Source organism: Brachypodium distachyon, chromosome 3 (assembly GCF_000005505.3).
Source record: "Brachypodium distachyon strain Bd21 chromosome 3, Brachypodium_distachyon_v3.0, whole genome shotgun sequence".
Classification (NCBI taxonomy): Eukaryota; Viridiplantae; Streptophyta; class Magnoliopsida; order Poales; family Poaceae; genus Brachypodium; species Brachypodium distachyon.
Genome location: NC_016133.3, coordinates 4,282,413 through 4,297,707, shown reverse-complemented (window position 1 = coordinate 4,297,707; position 15,295 = coordinate 4,282,413). Strand labels below are relative to the sequence as shown.

Genomic DNA, 15,295 nt, shown 5'->3' with positions numbered 1-15,295 from the left:
GGAGCCCCATAGGATGACCGTGCGCCTACATATTATTAGGAAACCCCCTAGTAAGGAGATCGATCTAATCTCTAGACTCTCACCATTTTCCCTCGCTTATTCTACTAGGCATCGACGGGAAGGCATCCTACGGCAGTAGGCTGCTGTCCCAGGAAGCTATGCTGGATGGCCCGCAAGCGCAGGCGACTACTCAAGGGAAGAGAGCTCCGTTGTGGTGGCCCCTCCACAACGAGACATGTTGCGGCGGTTGCTGCTCTGCTCTCTTCTTTTTGCCTTTCTCCTACCATGGAAACTCCCAAACCTGGTGTGAACTGAGCCTATCTTAGGTGGTGTGGTTTCCTCTGGTGGAACCAACCTACTCAGATTCAAGTCCTAGACTTGACGTGGGTACTCACATTTATCTGGATTTATTTCAGAATTTAACCGACGCTATTTTTTTAGTGGTAGGTGGCGTACCCGTCAACAGCGAGGCGCATGCGGTGACTTCGTCAATTTCTCAAGAATTGCCGGCTCGGTCTCTCGGAGGTGCTCATGGGGTAGGGTGTGCGTGTATGCGTTCATAGGGATGAGTATATGCACGTGTGTGAGCGTCTGTGTTTGTACCGTGTTTCTAAAAAAAACTCCCAAACCCGGTGACGGCGGCAGAGGACAGAAGAGGAACATGAGGTGGATAGCATTGATTGAGGCGTGGCCATTTGTAGGGAATTTTTGCAAAAGTTGAACTACTGCTACCTACCGGAAATCTCCCGCGAAGAACCCTCTCAGGGCAGTCAACAATTTCACGCTTTTGGGGTGAGTCTAGGACCTATGGTGAATGACCCAAATAAAAATAGGAACCAGATATTTAATTTTTTTAATTTTAGGACTAATTTGGAACCATTTCAATACTCGTCAATAATAGTGAAACTGCAGATGCATTTTACTCAAATAGAAATTAACGGTAATCAAATGGACTCATCAATTCGAGACAGAAAATATATTGTAAAAGCTTAAACCCCGCTAAAGATGCAAACTATACATATGCATGCACATGTACAGAGGTCAATTGACCCCAATGGACTTCAATAAGTCGTATGGAAATATTGGTCATTGCTTATTAGTGTTCATCTTGAAAATATTGATCATTACCCAGCATCGATGTGACGCTAAGTCAGAGGTCCGGGTGTGGCATAACTAGGTCAAATTCTTCAAGATTAATTCTCCCCATATATGGTATAACTAAGGATTATGCTGGCAACGAACAACTGAAGTGCTGAGCTGCTCTGATGTCAGGCGCTGGTCCCTTGTCCAGATGGCTGTTTTCTAGCCATTCCGTGGCCACTTTTCCCTTCAATCCTGCCTGCCGGTGCAGGCGCAGATGCAGCGGCCCGTGGTTAGGCTCCACGGGTTTCTTCTTCACATGCAGACCATTTCAAGATGGTTGCAGAGCCATACAGCACAAAAGGCGAGCTGTACCCATGGCTGTTCATGGATCACCTTTCGCTGTTCTACGTGCCTAAGGTTCTGCGTGCGTGGAGTTCTCTATCTGTAATTCTGTATGTCCTGGGAGTGCATGCTTTTCTTCGTGACTGAATCATATCTGATTACACAAATCGTGCAACTCGACGTTATATAGAAAGCTTGTTGGAAATTTTGAGTAAAGATTCAGTTGGTGTCGGTGGCCTGTCACTTTTAGACTAAGTCATCGTCATATTCCTTCGAGTAAATATTTACAAATCCAAATATTTTTACCCTACTTGTGACTGAACCAACTGATTACAAATCTTGCAAATCGACGCTACATATAGAGTTCATCGGAAATTTTGAGTGTAGTCGATATCAATCTAAATAATTCTCTACGAGCAAGTTTGTTCGAGAGGGCGGATGAATGAAGATCTGGACCTTCTCCGCCAATGCAAGAGGTGGTTCTTGAAAGCGAGATGTATTTGTTTCTAGTGACATGTTGAAGTAGACTTTTTAAAATTAAAATTCTGTTTCAATCGATTTTAAACTCGATATTCTGATTAAACATGGTGCAACCTTTGTCATCTTGTACGAGTTTTTGCCACTACGTAATACGCAATGTGATCATAAGATTGTTTTCGTATGACTTTGTTAAGGACACAGAATTTACTCTATTTATGCATATTAAATGTTATACTCCCTCCGTCCAACAAAAGATGTCTCAAATTTGTCAAAATTTGGATGTATCTAAACATGACTTAGTGCATAGATGCATTCGAATTTAGTTAAAGTTGAGACATCTTTTGTTGGACGGAATGAGTAGTAACTGCTGCAGGCAAAATCCAAAGGCCGGGCACAAGTGTCAACTACCCAAAATCTCCAAAATTTAAATCATGCATAGACAATCCGTTAGGTCATCAACTTCATGTAGCTTATTTTTTCCATGATTACATCAAAGCTAGCTAGCATAGAACCAAAAAACAAACTAAATCAAAGCACACATCTACAACAATAACACCTGAGGTGACATGCATGCATATGTTACAGTAATGCTAGCTTATTCTACTAGTATTGAAAAATGAGCTGACTCATCAGATCCACATCATGGCGATTAATCAATCAATGGAGCATCAGCTGAGCTCCCCTAGAATCTACTTGAAGCATTAGCTTAATCTGTAAGGGGCTCACAAACTACTAATTAAGGCTGCTCGCGGAAAGCTCAGCCAAATTGATCAGGATATATATGAGAAACATCAACTTTTTCAGATGGCACTGTCGATCTGAACAAGGAGCGAAATTTCGGGACCAAATCCAGGGTTAAGCCTACTACTTGAGTACTAACCAAAGTAATATCATAACCATGAACTTGTCATTGTCAAGGAGGCTAATGTTGTCATGGTTGCACCATTTGCCTTTTAATATCTTGATGTTCTGTACTCAGCCGCAGCGGTACTATAATCGCAAGCTAATCTCCTCCAGTATCATTTAGACGTACTATCCAGATTGGCAGATTATAAGATCTCTTTCTGCATGAAGCTGGTTTAATTACAATAATTTCAAGGTTCTCTTTTGCTGCATAGAAAAATGATTTTACAATTTTTCCTTGTAACAGATGTGTCGCACATACGCAATACAACCCTCAAGAAAGAAAATTCTGATCATGCGTGCGTGCAGTAGATTATCACACACTTTTAGAACAACCAAATTTTGTACTAGCTGAAAAGGATGGTTTATATAAATATGAGAATATATGCTTTAATGAAATGCGACTTTCTATCAAACTATGAGAGGCCATCGTCCTAGCTCCTAGCTAGGCTTGCATAAAGCAAAATCATTAGCACATTAACAAAATAAATGGAGTTATTTGGGAAGAAAGCAGGTGATGTACCGAGATATTTAGACCCGTCGAAGTCTCAATCGGTCCATACCTTTCATTTTGCTAGTACTGATTTGGTTTATTTTTTCATAGATAACAACACTTTTGTTAGGTTTATTTCGGCATGTCGAATAAAAGGCTTACACCTTTGCTGCGTGTACATACAAAAACAAAAGTATATATACAAAGTTGTGCCATGTGTCCATGCTTGTTTAACTCATAGGTGGAAATAAAGTTACGTGCTCATGCTTTCCTATGAAAATAATAAGTGAATCCAGTATCATCCAAAAAACTGCATTTCACAATCAAAACAGCAAAAAAGAAGTATGAAACATAGTAGAGTTCATGCCTAAAATAAAATAGTGAAGATCATAGAGATATGGACCACACTTTTCAACATGTTACTTTTGCACCATCAACATCGACTCCAATGCTTATAAATCTCTCAATCGGACCTATCAAGACTAGAAACGTGTCCAGTTCAAACACAAGGCTTTATGTGTATGAGCCAACATTCTCCTTTCACATCACTGCCATAAACCCTAATTAAGCACATAAGAATATATATAAACATAGGGCTATCTCAAAAGGGGCCAAAAGAGAATCAACCATTTCATTGGACGACAAAGGTATCTCCCTACTTGGGAATCTTGAGGGTTTTAAAGCCTATGGAGAAGAACTTGGATTTGGAATAACTAAAGAATTTTAGAGCAGCTAGTAATGCTAGAACTAAAAGGGTGTAAGCAACTAAGCATATGAAATATATAGATGGCGAAGAATGTCGTTTTAGCAAAGTAGATTTGATGGAAAGGTGGATGCCATATCTTCTTTGCTTTTATGTTACCATTTGACAGCGAGTATTATACATATGTAGATTTTCTTTGCTTTTCTCTCATTTGGCGCTGAGTACAACAAACAACATGCAAGACGGTTATTACAGAAATCATATATAATATTATGGTTAATAAACTGTTAAAATTAAAATTCTTATTGTTACCACTATCATTGTTGAGCAAAATGTATTGGACAAACTAGTGTAGAAAAAATGTGCATGCGTGTTCTGGTTTGTGTAACTTCTCGAATTTTAATTCCCAAGAGAATTTAAACAGCTAGAGCTTACTTGTATGTTTTGTCCAAGCATTTGATCATCAGGACCTGTCTGTCCATGTACCAATTACCAAACCACCTAAGGAAAGGAATTGTGAAAAGAGAGAGCAAAACGAAATCTTGTTTGTTGGCCGGACTTAATGACTACGGGATCAAAGAGTACCTATGGTGCAGTTACTTCATGAATACAATATGATGAATCTCGTGCCTTAATTAGGGCCAAAGACTGAGAGTTGAGACTTCCTCATCGAACTGCACATGCATGCAAGCGTAATTGGATCATACACATCACATGGGAACATATTGTAACGGCATTCAAATTTCACAATGTTGACATATACCTATATTAGAGCTATATAGTTCAAAAACGGTTTAAATGCCGTGCTTTCGGTTAAAACTTGTCACTTCGTATATATATGTATACGATATGTATATTCAAACTTCCATAAATTTACAATCAAATGTTCTCGAGTATTTAGCTTGAAAACTCGGAGATCATATGTGTAGATTTGACTGAAAAAAGGTACATTTATAAGATTATAATTTTGTTGCGTTCTATAATACAGTTGCAATAAATTAGTGATCAATGATGTTCTTCAAGGACAATGTCAATACCTAAACAGCATAGACAACTGGAGATAGTACCACAACCATCATATCAGCTCTGAAGTGATTTTTGCTTACCTATTTAGCAACCACTTTTCTTTTCTCCCCCAACAGCCCATCATCAAGACCCTGTCTGTAAAGTTTCGTTGTTTAGTTCAAATGCGAAGTAAATACCTTTTTTTAGAACAACAAAGTAAATACCTAAGCTCCTACAAAAAAAAAATACATTGAATCCAAACAGGGCCCAAGAAATGGATTTAGGCCACAAATATTAAGACTGGTCCAGGAAATACTAATAACAACCAGATTAGGCTCAGCAATATCTCACCAATAGAACCTCAGGCTCAGCCCACAGATATCTGAACCAGACTACCAGAGTAGCAAACTAATCAGAATACTCCGTAACAGATTCCGCTATGCAGTAATTTGTTTACAAATATTTCCAGAGAGCACAAAAGCAGCATCTTTTGGTACAGAACAACACGCTAGTTCGAATGTTGTAACTATGATCTGCCCATGATCAAGGAAACAAGTGTTCACAATTACAGTTCTTGCACAACTGCACAACTAACGGATGTCACGAAGAGGATTAACTGATGACTCAATACAGCTAGAATACAAAATTGAGAGATGCTTCTTTCATTATTGCGAAGTATGCAGGCTGCAGACCATCACTTGAGACCGTCGCCGAGGCCCGCGGGCATTCCTATGCTCTGTGCCAAATCGGCCATCCTCTCCTTCATTGCCTATTGAGTCATTAGTACAAAATCATGTTAGTTCAAGAAAAGAATCACGTTTTGGTCGTGGCAGCAGCAGGATTCACACCTGAACGCTCCTCTGATGTGCATCCTTGTAGGCTTCATTGACCAACTCAGAGACTTTCTGGAAGTGAAGAAAAGTTATAGCACACAAATCACAACAAATTGATTGTGTTTGCGTCAGCTAAAAGGCTTCATTTAAGGGCCTTAAACATGGTTGGTTGTAATTTGCAGTTAGCACATTAAATCTGCTCATGCAAATGATTATGTGACATGAACTTGAAGGAATTCGTCCAAGAAAATAGTCAAATAAGAAATAAATAATACATACTTCAGCGCCCAACTCCATAGCAGCTTCCGTGATTTCAACATTTATGGGTTGCTGGTTTCCAGAAAGTGTAACCTGGTTAAAAGATCAGGTCGGATATGATCAGAACAAGCATTAGAAGTAAGTAAATGCAAGTTATTTTCTGTTTTAGAGAAACACAAAAAGAATGCACAATTAGGATAGTCTGCTAAGTAGATAAGCAACATACAAGTTCTAACAAGCTTTCACAAGCTTATGGTCCTAAAAGGTATAGCACCAGAACTCATATAGCAGTACAATGCGGTCACATTATTTTTGTCATTTCAGAAGTTAAAACAATATTACCATGCACATGTACATTTGATTTTTCCCATATGAAATAGTAAGTTGTAACAGTATGTTTCATTTTGCAACAACCTTCCACATCTCGACACATAACTACTGTTTTCTTTACTGCCTTCCTGCCCACAACATAAAAAGTGCTTCATTCCATATATAACACTTGCACAAAATATTTGTTAACTAGTCATCAAAAACTGCACGGTCTTTCACTAGAGTTTTATCTAAGGCAAGACCGGCAGAGGTATATCATGCCAATTTGCTGAATCCATATAGTATTCAAGGCTTTGTAAAGATCTCACAAACTGCGAATTCTACCTCAAAAAAATAGGAAATATGTCGGGGTTAACAGTAGAAATTTCTACCTCAAATGATAATTAAGCTATGACATTTACTGGCCGGTTTGACATTTTTGTTAAGTAACCTGAAGGTACCAGTCATTTGACAGAGGTACACCACTAAGTTCAAAGCACAAAGCAAGCATACAGTTAGCAAGGGTGCAGTTAAGGAGAACAAGACTAAACTCCTTCCCCAAGCATACCTTGATTAGTTCACCTTCACAATAGCCCTCAATCTCAGTCCTAAAAAAAGAAGTTGAAAAGTCACACAAATGCTACTCTGTAAGAACATATGATATATCGCTCAAATATCCGAATGCGTACGCTGCAAGCTCCTTTTGCACCCGCACAGCCTCCACCTGGACAACCATTTGAGCCTTCTTCACAGTTTCGTAGAGGTTTTGCATATTTCCAATATTTCCAAAGATTCCTCCCTATGAGTAACAACAAAATGGGAGTGCTATAAGATGGTTAAGGAAATTCCTACTAGACTTTGGGCGTATGCATCACAGTAATGAAACAGGACGAGTTCAGTCTATGCATCTTACACAACAATGGCAAAATTCACACAGTGGATGCAAAGAGAACTATGAACATGCAGCTTAAATTTTGACATGATCAATGAAATCGAGAGCAACATTATTCAAGTGCCCAAACAAACTAAAAGCTTAGCCCTTCAGGAGCTGCATTATTCAACTTCAAGGAGATAACAAAAATCTAGACTCGTAATGTATAGTGTACCATTATCCATAACTCAAATTTTGAATCAGCGCGTCAGCTAATTTTCTAGAAAGCTGGGACTCACGGCTACAGTAGCTTACCACTGTCTCTAGACGGACTTTAAGGTCTCAACAGAATTTACAAGGAGAAAAACTTCTCTGATAGGAATTAATTAAATTGATCATCTCTATAACACTGACATGACATTACATTGAGCATAGTTCACTAGTCAAATAAAAAAGTGAATGGCACTCAGTTTTGTAATGATTCAGGTGTACATCATGCAACACATTTGCAATTGATTTCATTTCAAAAGGCATGCTTCAAGCTATTATTATTTAACTGTTTGGACCATGTCAAGGAAGAAGCTAAAAGAGTAAAAGCATGTAGCACTCTTACTTTTGATGGTGCCTCGTCACCATTCTCATCTTTCTCCTTCTTTCCTCCAAATAAGCTGTACACACGGAAGGGTCTATTGCTAGCTTTTTTCCAAGTGGAGCATCGCAAAAAAAATGCACCTTGTACATTTATCCTATTACCTGAACAGGGTACAATATGTTCAGATATAACTCCAATAATACACACTGCCACGGAGATCGAAAGGGCACTGAACAATGCATGCAACTTCATTTTATACTACTCCCTCCGTCCCATATTAATTGTCTCAAATTTGCCCAAATATGAATGTATCTATGCCTAAAAGCGTCTAGATACATGTAATATTTTGACAATTAACAGGACGGAGGGAGTACAGTATTTTCTTGAACAAATAGAACATTTCATAAAAGTTGGCTTGATAAACCAAAAAGTGAATCTAAAAGTCAGAACTATATTTCTACAACCACTAAATGGAACCAATCTGTACAAAAGATGTAAAAGAAAATCGAAAATCGAAAATCTCCCAGGCCTCTCCACCGTTAGAACATCCCTGTAAATTAGGTAAGATACCCTTCTCGATCACCACAGCTCTTTTTTTTTTGCGAGGAACACCACAACTCTTTCTGTTCTGACAGATGACTGAAAAGTTCAATTGTGGAAGCAAGGGCGGAGGACCCGGTAGGGCAAGGTAGGGCGACCGCCCTACCTTGATTTTTGCCTCAGTTACGAATTGGCGAATATTAAGGAGATGAAACGGGGAGCTAAAGGGCGGGATCTGTCCGTGGGGTGACGGGAGCGAGAGAAACGAGGGGAGATAGATACCTGCGGTGGAGGCGCTCGCACGAGGAGGAAGACGAGAGACGGAGCGAGGGGTCTGGGGCGCTGCTCGGCAGCGGGATGCGAAGGGAGGGGTGGCGGCGCTCGCTTGAAGACGATGACAAGCGACGGGGTTCATGTTTGCAGGTCTGTCTGACCTCGTCCGAAGGGCACCTTTCGAATTCCACCTTATCCTCTTCCTTCCTTTCTCACTTCACACCTGACACCTTGTTCCCCAAACCCACCCCAAATCATCTACGTGGCTTCCGTTCTGTCTCTGGCCATGTCCATCTACCCTGGTGCCGCCGCTAAACACGAGCAAACGTCGTTAACCTTTGCATCTCTCTCTCCAGCTACTGTTGCTGCCACCAGCAACCGCGGTCGTCGACAGTCATCTCTCCCAGCATGTCCCTCCCTTTCAACGTGTGGGACGCCAGCAAGTAGCGATCAGGTAGAAGGCGCTGCCGGCAAAGACTGTCTGAGGTTTCGGAGTCTTCCCTGATCCCCTTGAGCCTGACCCCTCCCCGTTCCCCGATCTGATGACCAGCGTGTCAAATATCTATGGATGTGTTCATATCTCAAGTGCCTGATTTTTTAAGCAAAATCTTTTCTTCTTAGTCAATAGTATCAGAGCCACTCACTTCTCTTTTGTTATGAATCTTAAAAAACAATGTAGATCCAACGGATGAACAATCAACTTATCCCTAACTGAAGTCATGCGACTTAGATATACAACCCGAATATCTATTTTTTTTAAGTATGTAAGTATGGAGATGTTTCTGAAAAAAATTAACTATATATTTACTCTTATAAAGAACTAATTTGATAATCTTCCTCCGTGTGTTCCATCATTCCGTGAAACATTGGATTATTATAGAGATATATAGCATCAAGATTATTACACATTTGACAGTCTATACTTATATGTAATGTGACATTGTACTTGCATGAGTTCGGATAGTAAAACCTGCTTGCGAGCATTTCAAATATTAAAGTGGGTCCAAAAAACAAAGAAAATCCACCCATGCAAATATTGAATGTAAGAAACAAAACATTATAAGAATTATTAAAAGATACAAACCAAACACATTAGAATGCATTTTTGCAATCATAAAATAAACGGTTAATGTTGTATGTCTGATATATTTTTGTGCCTCGCCCATGTGTGGAAGGACCCTAAATGATGGATAGCAAAAAACGAAATCAACCAGCGCAAAATCCAAATTATCCCTCATACAATCTACATTAACAACAAAGAAATTCATATCACTCAGATGCTACTATATCCATATCACTCAGATGCATCTCACTCACTGACTTCAATAAAAAAAATCTCCAGACATGTGTAGTAACATAAATAGAAGATGCTACAATATCGATATCACTCAGATGGAACGACGAATCCCTAACTGCATGCGCGGAGCCACAAGCCCACAACCACAAGCCAGCTCAGAGCCGCCCTAATTGGCCCCACACCCAGACCACCCGCACATCAATGGGTGGTGGCCCCGGGTGCGGCCGGCGACAAGGTATGCGATCGAGTTAAATGTACGGGGAGACAGATGACGAGATATAGACTCTGATGCATAGCAGCGAGGGCGCCAACGGCCACCGGAGGTGGCAGCACCGCTATGTCTAACGTGCCATAGAGAGAAAGGGAAACCTGAAAACTTACGAGCTGGGTTGAGGAGAGCGGCGAGAAGGAGGACTTAAAGGCCATCGGAGAGAGAGTTGTGAAGGAAGCCATCGGATGCAAGGAGACGAGGGCTCTCGGGAGCACATGTGGAAGGAGAAGAATGGAGGTGGGAGAAAAGGGGAAAACGGCCTTGATTTTTGGGATAGAGGATATCGTTGAAGATGGGGGGAAATGAGGATAGAGGAAACTCGGTGAAGAAAAATTAGAATTGACTGGACATGTTTTTGTTTAAATTTTGCTCCTTCTCCCTTCAAATGGAAATGTTACTTTAAAAAATGGGGAATTTAGTTATGGAGCATCTCAAATGTCAGCTTTGCAATGTGCCACTGCAAAATAAAGTGCAATCGATATTTCTGTTTAGGTGACATTTTCTGGCTTGTTCGATTCAAGATATCTCAGTTGAGATAATTGTGATCTTTATAATATTCTACATACATGAGTTGTTTGAGATGTAAAAATCATGAAACATTTTCTAATAATTTGTCGGACTACATTTGGTAGATAAATTTCATTGACTTCAACTTTTTGCAAGAACATCTATGCTTTTATAGGTTAATGAAACACTTTCCATGTCGAATTATATGGTATTTATTAATTTAATACATTGGGAGTCAAAAGATTCAAACAGTTTTGAGAATCCAACAAATAAAGAAAGACACTTCTTATTTTTCCACACGTTGGAATATTTTGTTCCGGTTTTCTTCTTCCCCTTCCCCTGTTTAGCCGTCCCACTGAACTATATACTATGGTTGTAGCTCGTTAGACCGACAGGCTTGAAATTGAGATAGACTTCAGACTCATACTGTTAACGTGGAAGTGTTGAAGTAGTCAATGGTCCATAGTATTTCATTAACCCATTTAAAACATATTTTTTAAGTGTGATAACCCTTTTTAAAATCAAAATCATGCAATTATTGCATGGGTAGGAATTTAGCCACGTATTTAAAAAAAAATCGTTTTCGAGCTATGCAAAAATCACAAAATGACATAACTTGTATTGTACCTCGCCTTGTGATTTTTGCACAACACGCAAATGATCGTACTTTCATTTGTTTCTCCATATATCTAGTATTTATACTTGTATTATATTTTTCATATTTTTGTAAATTGTGACAAACTATGAGAAATTTTCCAAATTTTCCCAGAAAAATATCATTCATCCCAAAAAACCGAGTCATTCATATTTGTTGGAATTTATTTTTTTCATCATCTTCTTCTTTTCCGTGAGGCTTGTAGGGAGTAGTTTTCTCCCAGTATAATGAAACTTATTCTCTCCGTCCACATTTAGTCATTTAGTCATGCCAACCGGATCTCAACCATCCAAATTCATTGTCTCCGCAGCTATGCTAGGACCACCGTCGTTGCCTCCTAAGGCACTCTTCTCAGACGTCGTCCAAATGCATAGCTTGACACTTCATCGTCGTCGTTGCCTCTCATTATTCATAGTTAAAATTAAGTTGCTCATTAGAATACAAATGCACATCCAACAATGATGCATTAACTTGTTTTAGAATTAATCCTAATAACAAACAATTATACGCAAGTTTTATTTCATCCATGTATTCTTAAATGTGTGATAGCTACTCTAATTGACTTTCCGATCAAATTGATGCTTGTGTGGAACATGATTAAAAAAAGGTTGAAGCTAATTTCGAAAGAGTCAGATGCGTTGTACCAGCTATGTGTATCTCAAAACGTTGGTCATAACCTACCTTGACACATTGTCGAGTGCAACATTATTAATGGTTGACCTGACTAAGACGAAAAACAACGTTGGAAACCTATAGCTAAGAATTACAATGAAATCTCTCAAAAACATATTCTCCGTAGTATCAATCTTTGCAACCGAAATACTATCGAGGCTTCAGCAAAAAAATTGTGATTAGACTGGAGCGATAACATCATCACTCGTACCCCTGCACGAACTTCACTACCTTCAAAGTTTTCAGAAAGCCCCTTGAGTCGCCCATCTAAAAAGATGAGAAGCCTTGAGCGTTGAACGTGCTTGTGCCGGGAATGATCTCCTAAAAGTGCAGGCCGTCGGACCACATGATCTTCAACAGAACATCATAGAAGGACTCCGAGGTCACAAAAGATCAAACCAACAACAACATCATGACACACTAGCAAAAACTTATCAAATCCATATGAACAGATTTGCGAGGACAAAAACTCAAAATCCGCAAGATCGGACACATCGAATCTGCGGTGAGTAAAACTCTCTGGACCTGTGGCACTGCCCGATAAGTCAGTACTCAGCAGAGGAAGAATCAAAGTACCTTTATTCTTAAATTAATCGCACCTTTTGTCATAGCATTGCCAATGAAAATCACAAGACTCATAATGCTAAAAATTTGATATATGTAGGGGGAATCGAGAGATTCCTTCCACTCGTAGCGCCAAGATGGTGGCTAGAGGTGAAGAGGATCAGCAAACACAGATGACGACGATGGACCTAATTTTCCTTCCTGGCGGCGGCGGTATCTCCGTTTTGTATTTCATCTATACCAATATATTAAATTGGAGTTGGTGGTGATGGTACGGGCATCGCGGTACGTCACTTTACCGAAATTACGAATATGCCACCGCAGTTCCCACGCGCCTTTTAATCCCGGCTCCCGCGGTCCTTAAGCAAAAAAAACACGTACCACCCAAAAAAGAAAAAAAACAGAGCCCTCCTCACTCCTCCTCTCCTACGAATCTCACCCCCACCCCGTGCCCGATCCGGATCACGCCAGCGCCCACCGCAGCTCTTGGTCGCCTCCACTAGCTCATGCGCGTCGGCGGCGCCCGTGTGCGGAAGGCGGCTGCAGACCCACGTCTCTGTCGCGCGCCCCGACCGCCGCCTCCACCGGCTCGTGCGTGCCGATAGCTCCCTGCGGGATTTAGACGGCGATGGGATGAGCCTGAGGCCGGGATGGCAGTGGCCTCGCGCAAGGCAGCATGGACTGCATCGGCGCGAGCCATCGGTGGCCCTCCCGACGGGCAGGAGCGCGTGGCGACCAGTGGGAGAACGCGAACTGTGGGCGGCGCACGGGCGAACTAGGCTGCGAAAAAAAAATCATTGTTCTTCATGATTATATTGAGAATCATTTCATGAATTCAGAAAAAATAAATTAAAAAACGCTCGCACATGACTTTTCAAGTGTGGTGTATGTGAGAACAATGATAACTTGGAGGTAGAGAGCAAAAGACTTTAGCATGTGTCACTTCCTCTTTACGCGGATACAGAAATAAGACATGTGCAAAAGAGAACGAGACCATAGTATAGCATACGAAAATAAACATATCATAATAGTTTTATACATACGTGCTCATGAAACACATCGACATTTGATTTGATGTTTTATATAATTTTCCGTTGTTCCGTAGCTCTTGTGGTTTCCTCGGTTTCTATTTTCTTATTCGGGATCTTGCTTTTCATGATTCTCATCTCTGCAACTCGCGATTTTAGCGAGAGGAAGTTGGTGAACTGATGACAGGGAAGCCGGCGACCGAAGGATATTTGAGATTTTTTATTTATATAAGTTTTTTCAATATTTCCATGTTGAAAAAAAAGAAACTTCACTCTTCGTTGTTGATAAAACGAAATCCGTTTTTCTTCTAGACGAATACGATATTGCGATCTTTTCTCAGAAGGCAGAAGATACTTCAGGATCTAGGTCTTTTACTAGTTAGTCCTGGTAAAGCTCCCAGACGGCATATTTTTGCGAAACGAGGTCCTCAGTAACGAGACATAAAGACTCCTTTTTTCTTTTTACACACAAAATCCAAATGAAAACAGCACTAAAGGATAAACAAAGCCAAATCTACTGAAGTACTAAAAAAACGATAGAACCTATGACTCCATAGGATTTTATTGCAAAGAATCCAAAAACCTCATTGGACGGGATGGCGGAACAAACCCCAAAAATTGTCTTATTTGGTAAGGTTATAAATTACCAAATAAGACAGGAATAGAGTAAATATTCGCCCGCGAAATCCTTATTGAATTAGAATACTCTACCGCAATTCAATAATTCAATAAATTCAATAAAAGATATATGGAATATATGACAAAGGTGGAGTCTTGGAGTATTTCGATCGATCGGTCATATAGGCCTGAGTCAGACATCAAATAGCTTCGATAGATAGAAATAGTTAATTTGAATTGAGACACCTATTCTATGACGGATTTAAACTTACCTTCGATTTTCGTGCCTTTAGTAGGCTTAGTATTTCCGGCAATTGCAATGGTTCTTTATTTCTTTATGTGCAGAAAAATAAGATTGTCTAGTATTTTTTAGTGTAAGTAAGTGTAAGTAATAGAATATGGTAGGGTATGTGGCTCTTTCTACACACAAATGAAAAACGATCCATTTTTATTCGGCTCAATCTTTTTTTTAGAAAAAAAAAGATTGAGCCGAGTTTAATTGCAGTCAATTAGAAGAATAAAGAAGAATTACTGCATTTCATAACTTATTTTTTCTCTTTTTATTTTGTTTCTTTTTATTTAGACCTTCTTCATATTTAGTTTTATCTATTAATTGATAGTATCTACCGGCACGAACTCGAATTTGATCGCCTTCCATATCGGTCATTTCTAGTAGAAATTATGAATTGCTGTAATGGATCTTTCTATTTTCTATTTTTCTATATAGTAGAATATAATGGCTCTTTCTTACAATACAAGAGTTTCTTACAGGAGTGAAACAAAACCAAAGAAAAATAAAAAAGAATAACGTTTGACAAAATGATCAATGCAAAATGATACCCCTATCCCTATTGTTTTGCTACATGGCGTATTGGCTTTGCCGTAGAGCTGAGATTCAGGCAATTGCAGATGATATAACTAGTAAATATGTTCCTGTCCGCCCCAGCAAGAAAACGTATGCGTGTGTACGGAAGCGCAACGGCTTTCGCTCCTTGTCG

At 39.8% G+C, this 15,295-nt stretch overlaps 1 protein-coding gene across 1 annotated transcript; it reads right to left on the bottom strand.

Moving 5' to 3' along the window:
* Positions 1-5,410: 5,410 nt before the first annotated feature.
* Positions 5,411-8,908, bottom strand: LOC100826662 (nucleoid-associated protein At2g24020, chloroplastic). Its single transcript, XM_010235607.3, has 7 exons — positions 8,695-8,908; positions 7,894-8,033; positions 7,099-7,208; positions 6,978-7,017; positions 6,122-6,193; positions 5,858-5,914; positions 5,411-5,778 (listed from the first exon to the last, which is right to left on the bottom strand). The coding sequence occupies exons 1-7, from the start codon at positions 8,825-8,827 to the stop codon at positions 5,704-5,706; spliced, it is 627 nt and encodes a 208-aa protein (XP_010233909.1). The 5' UTR covers positions 8,828-8,908; the 3' UTR covers positions 5,411-5,703.
* Between the last annotated feature and the right edge of the window lie 6,387 nt (positions 8,909-15,295).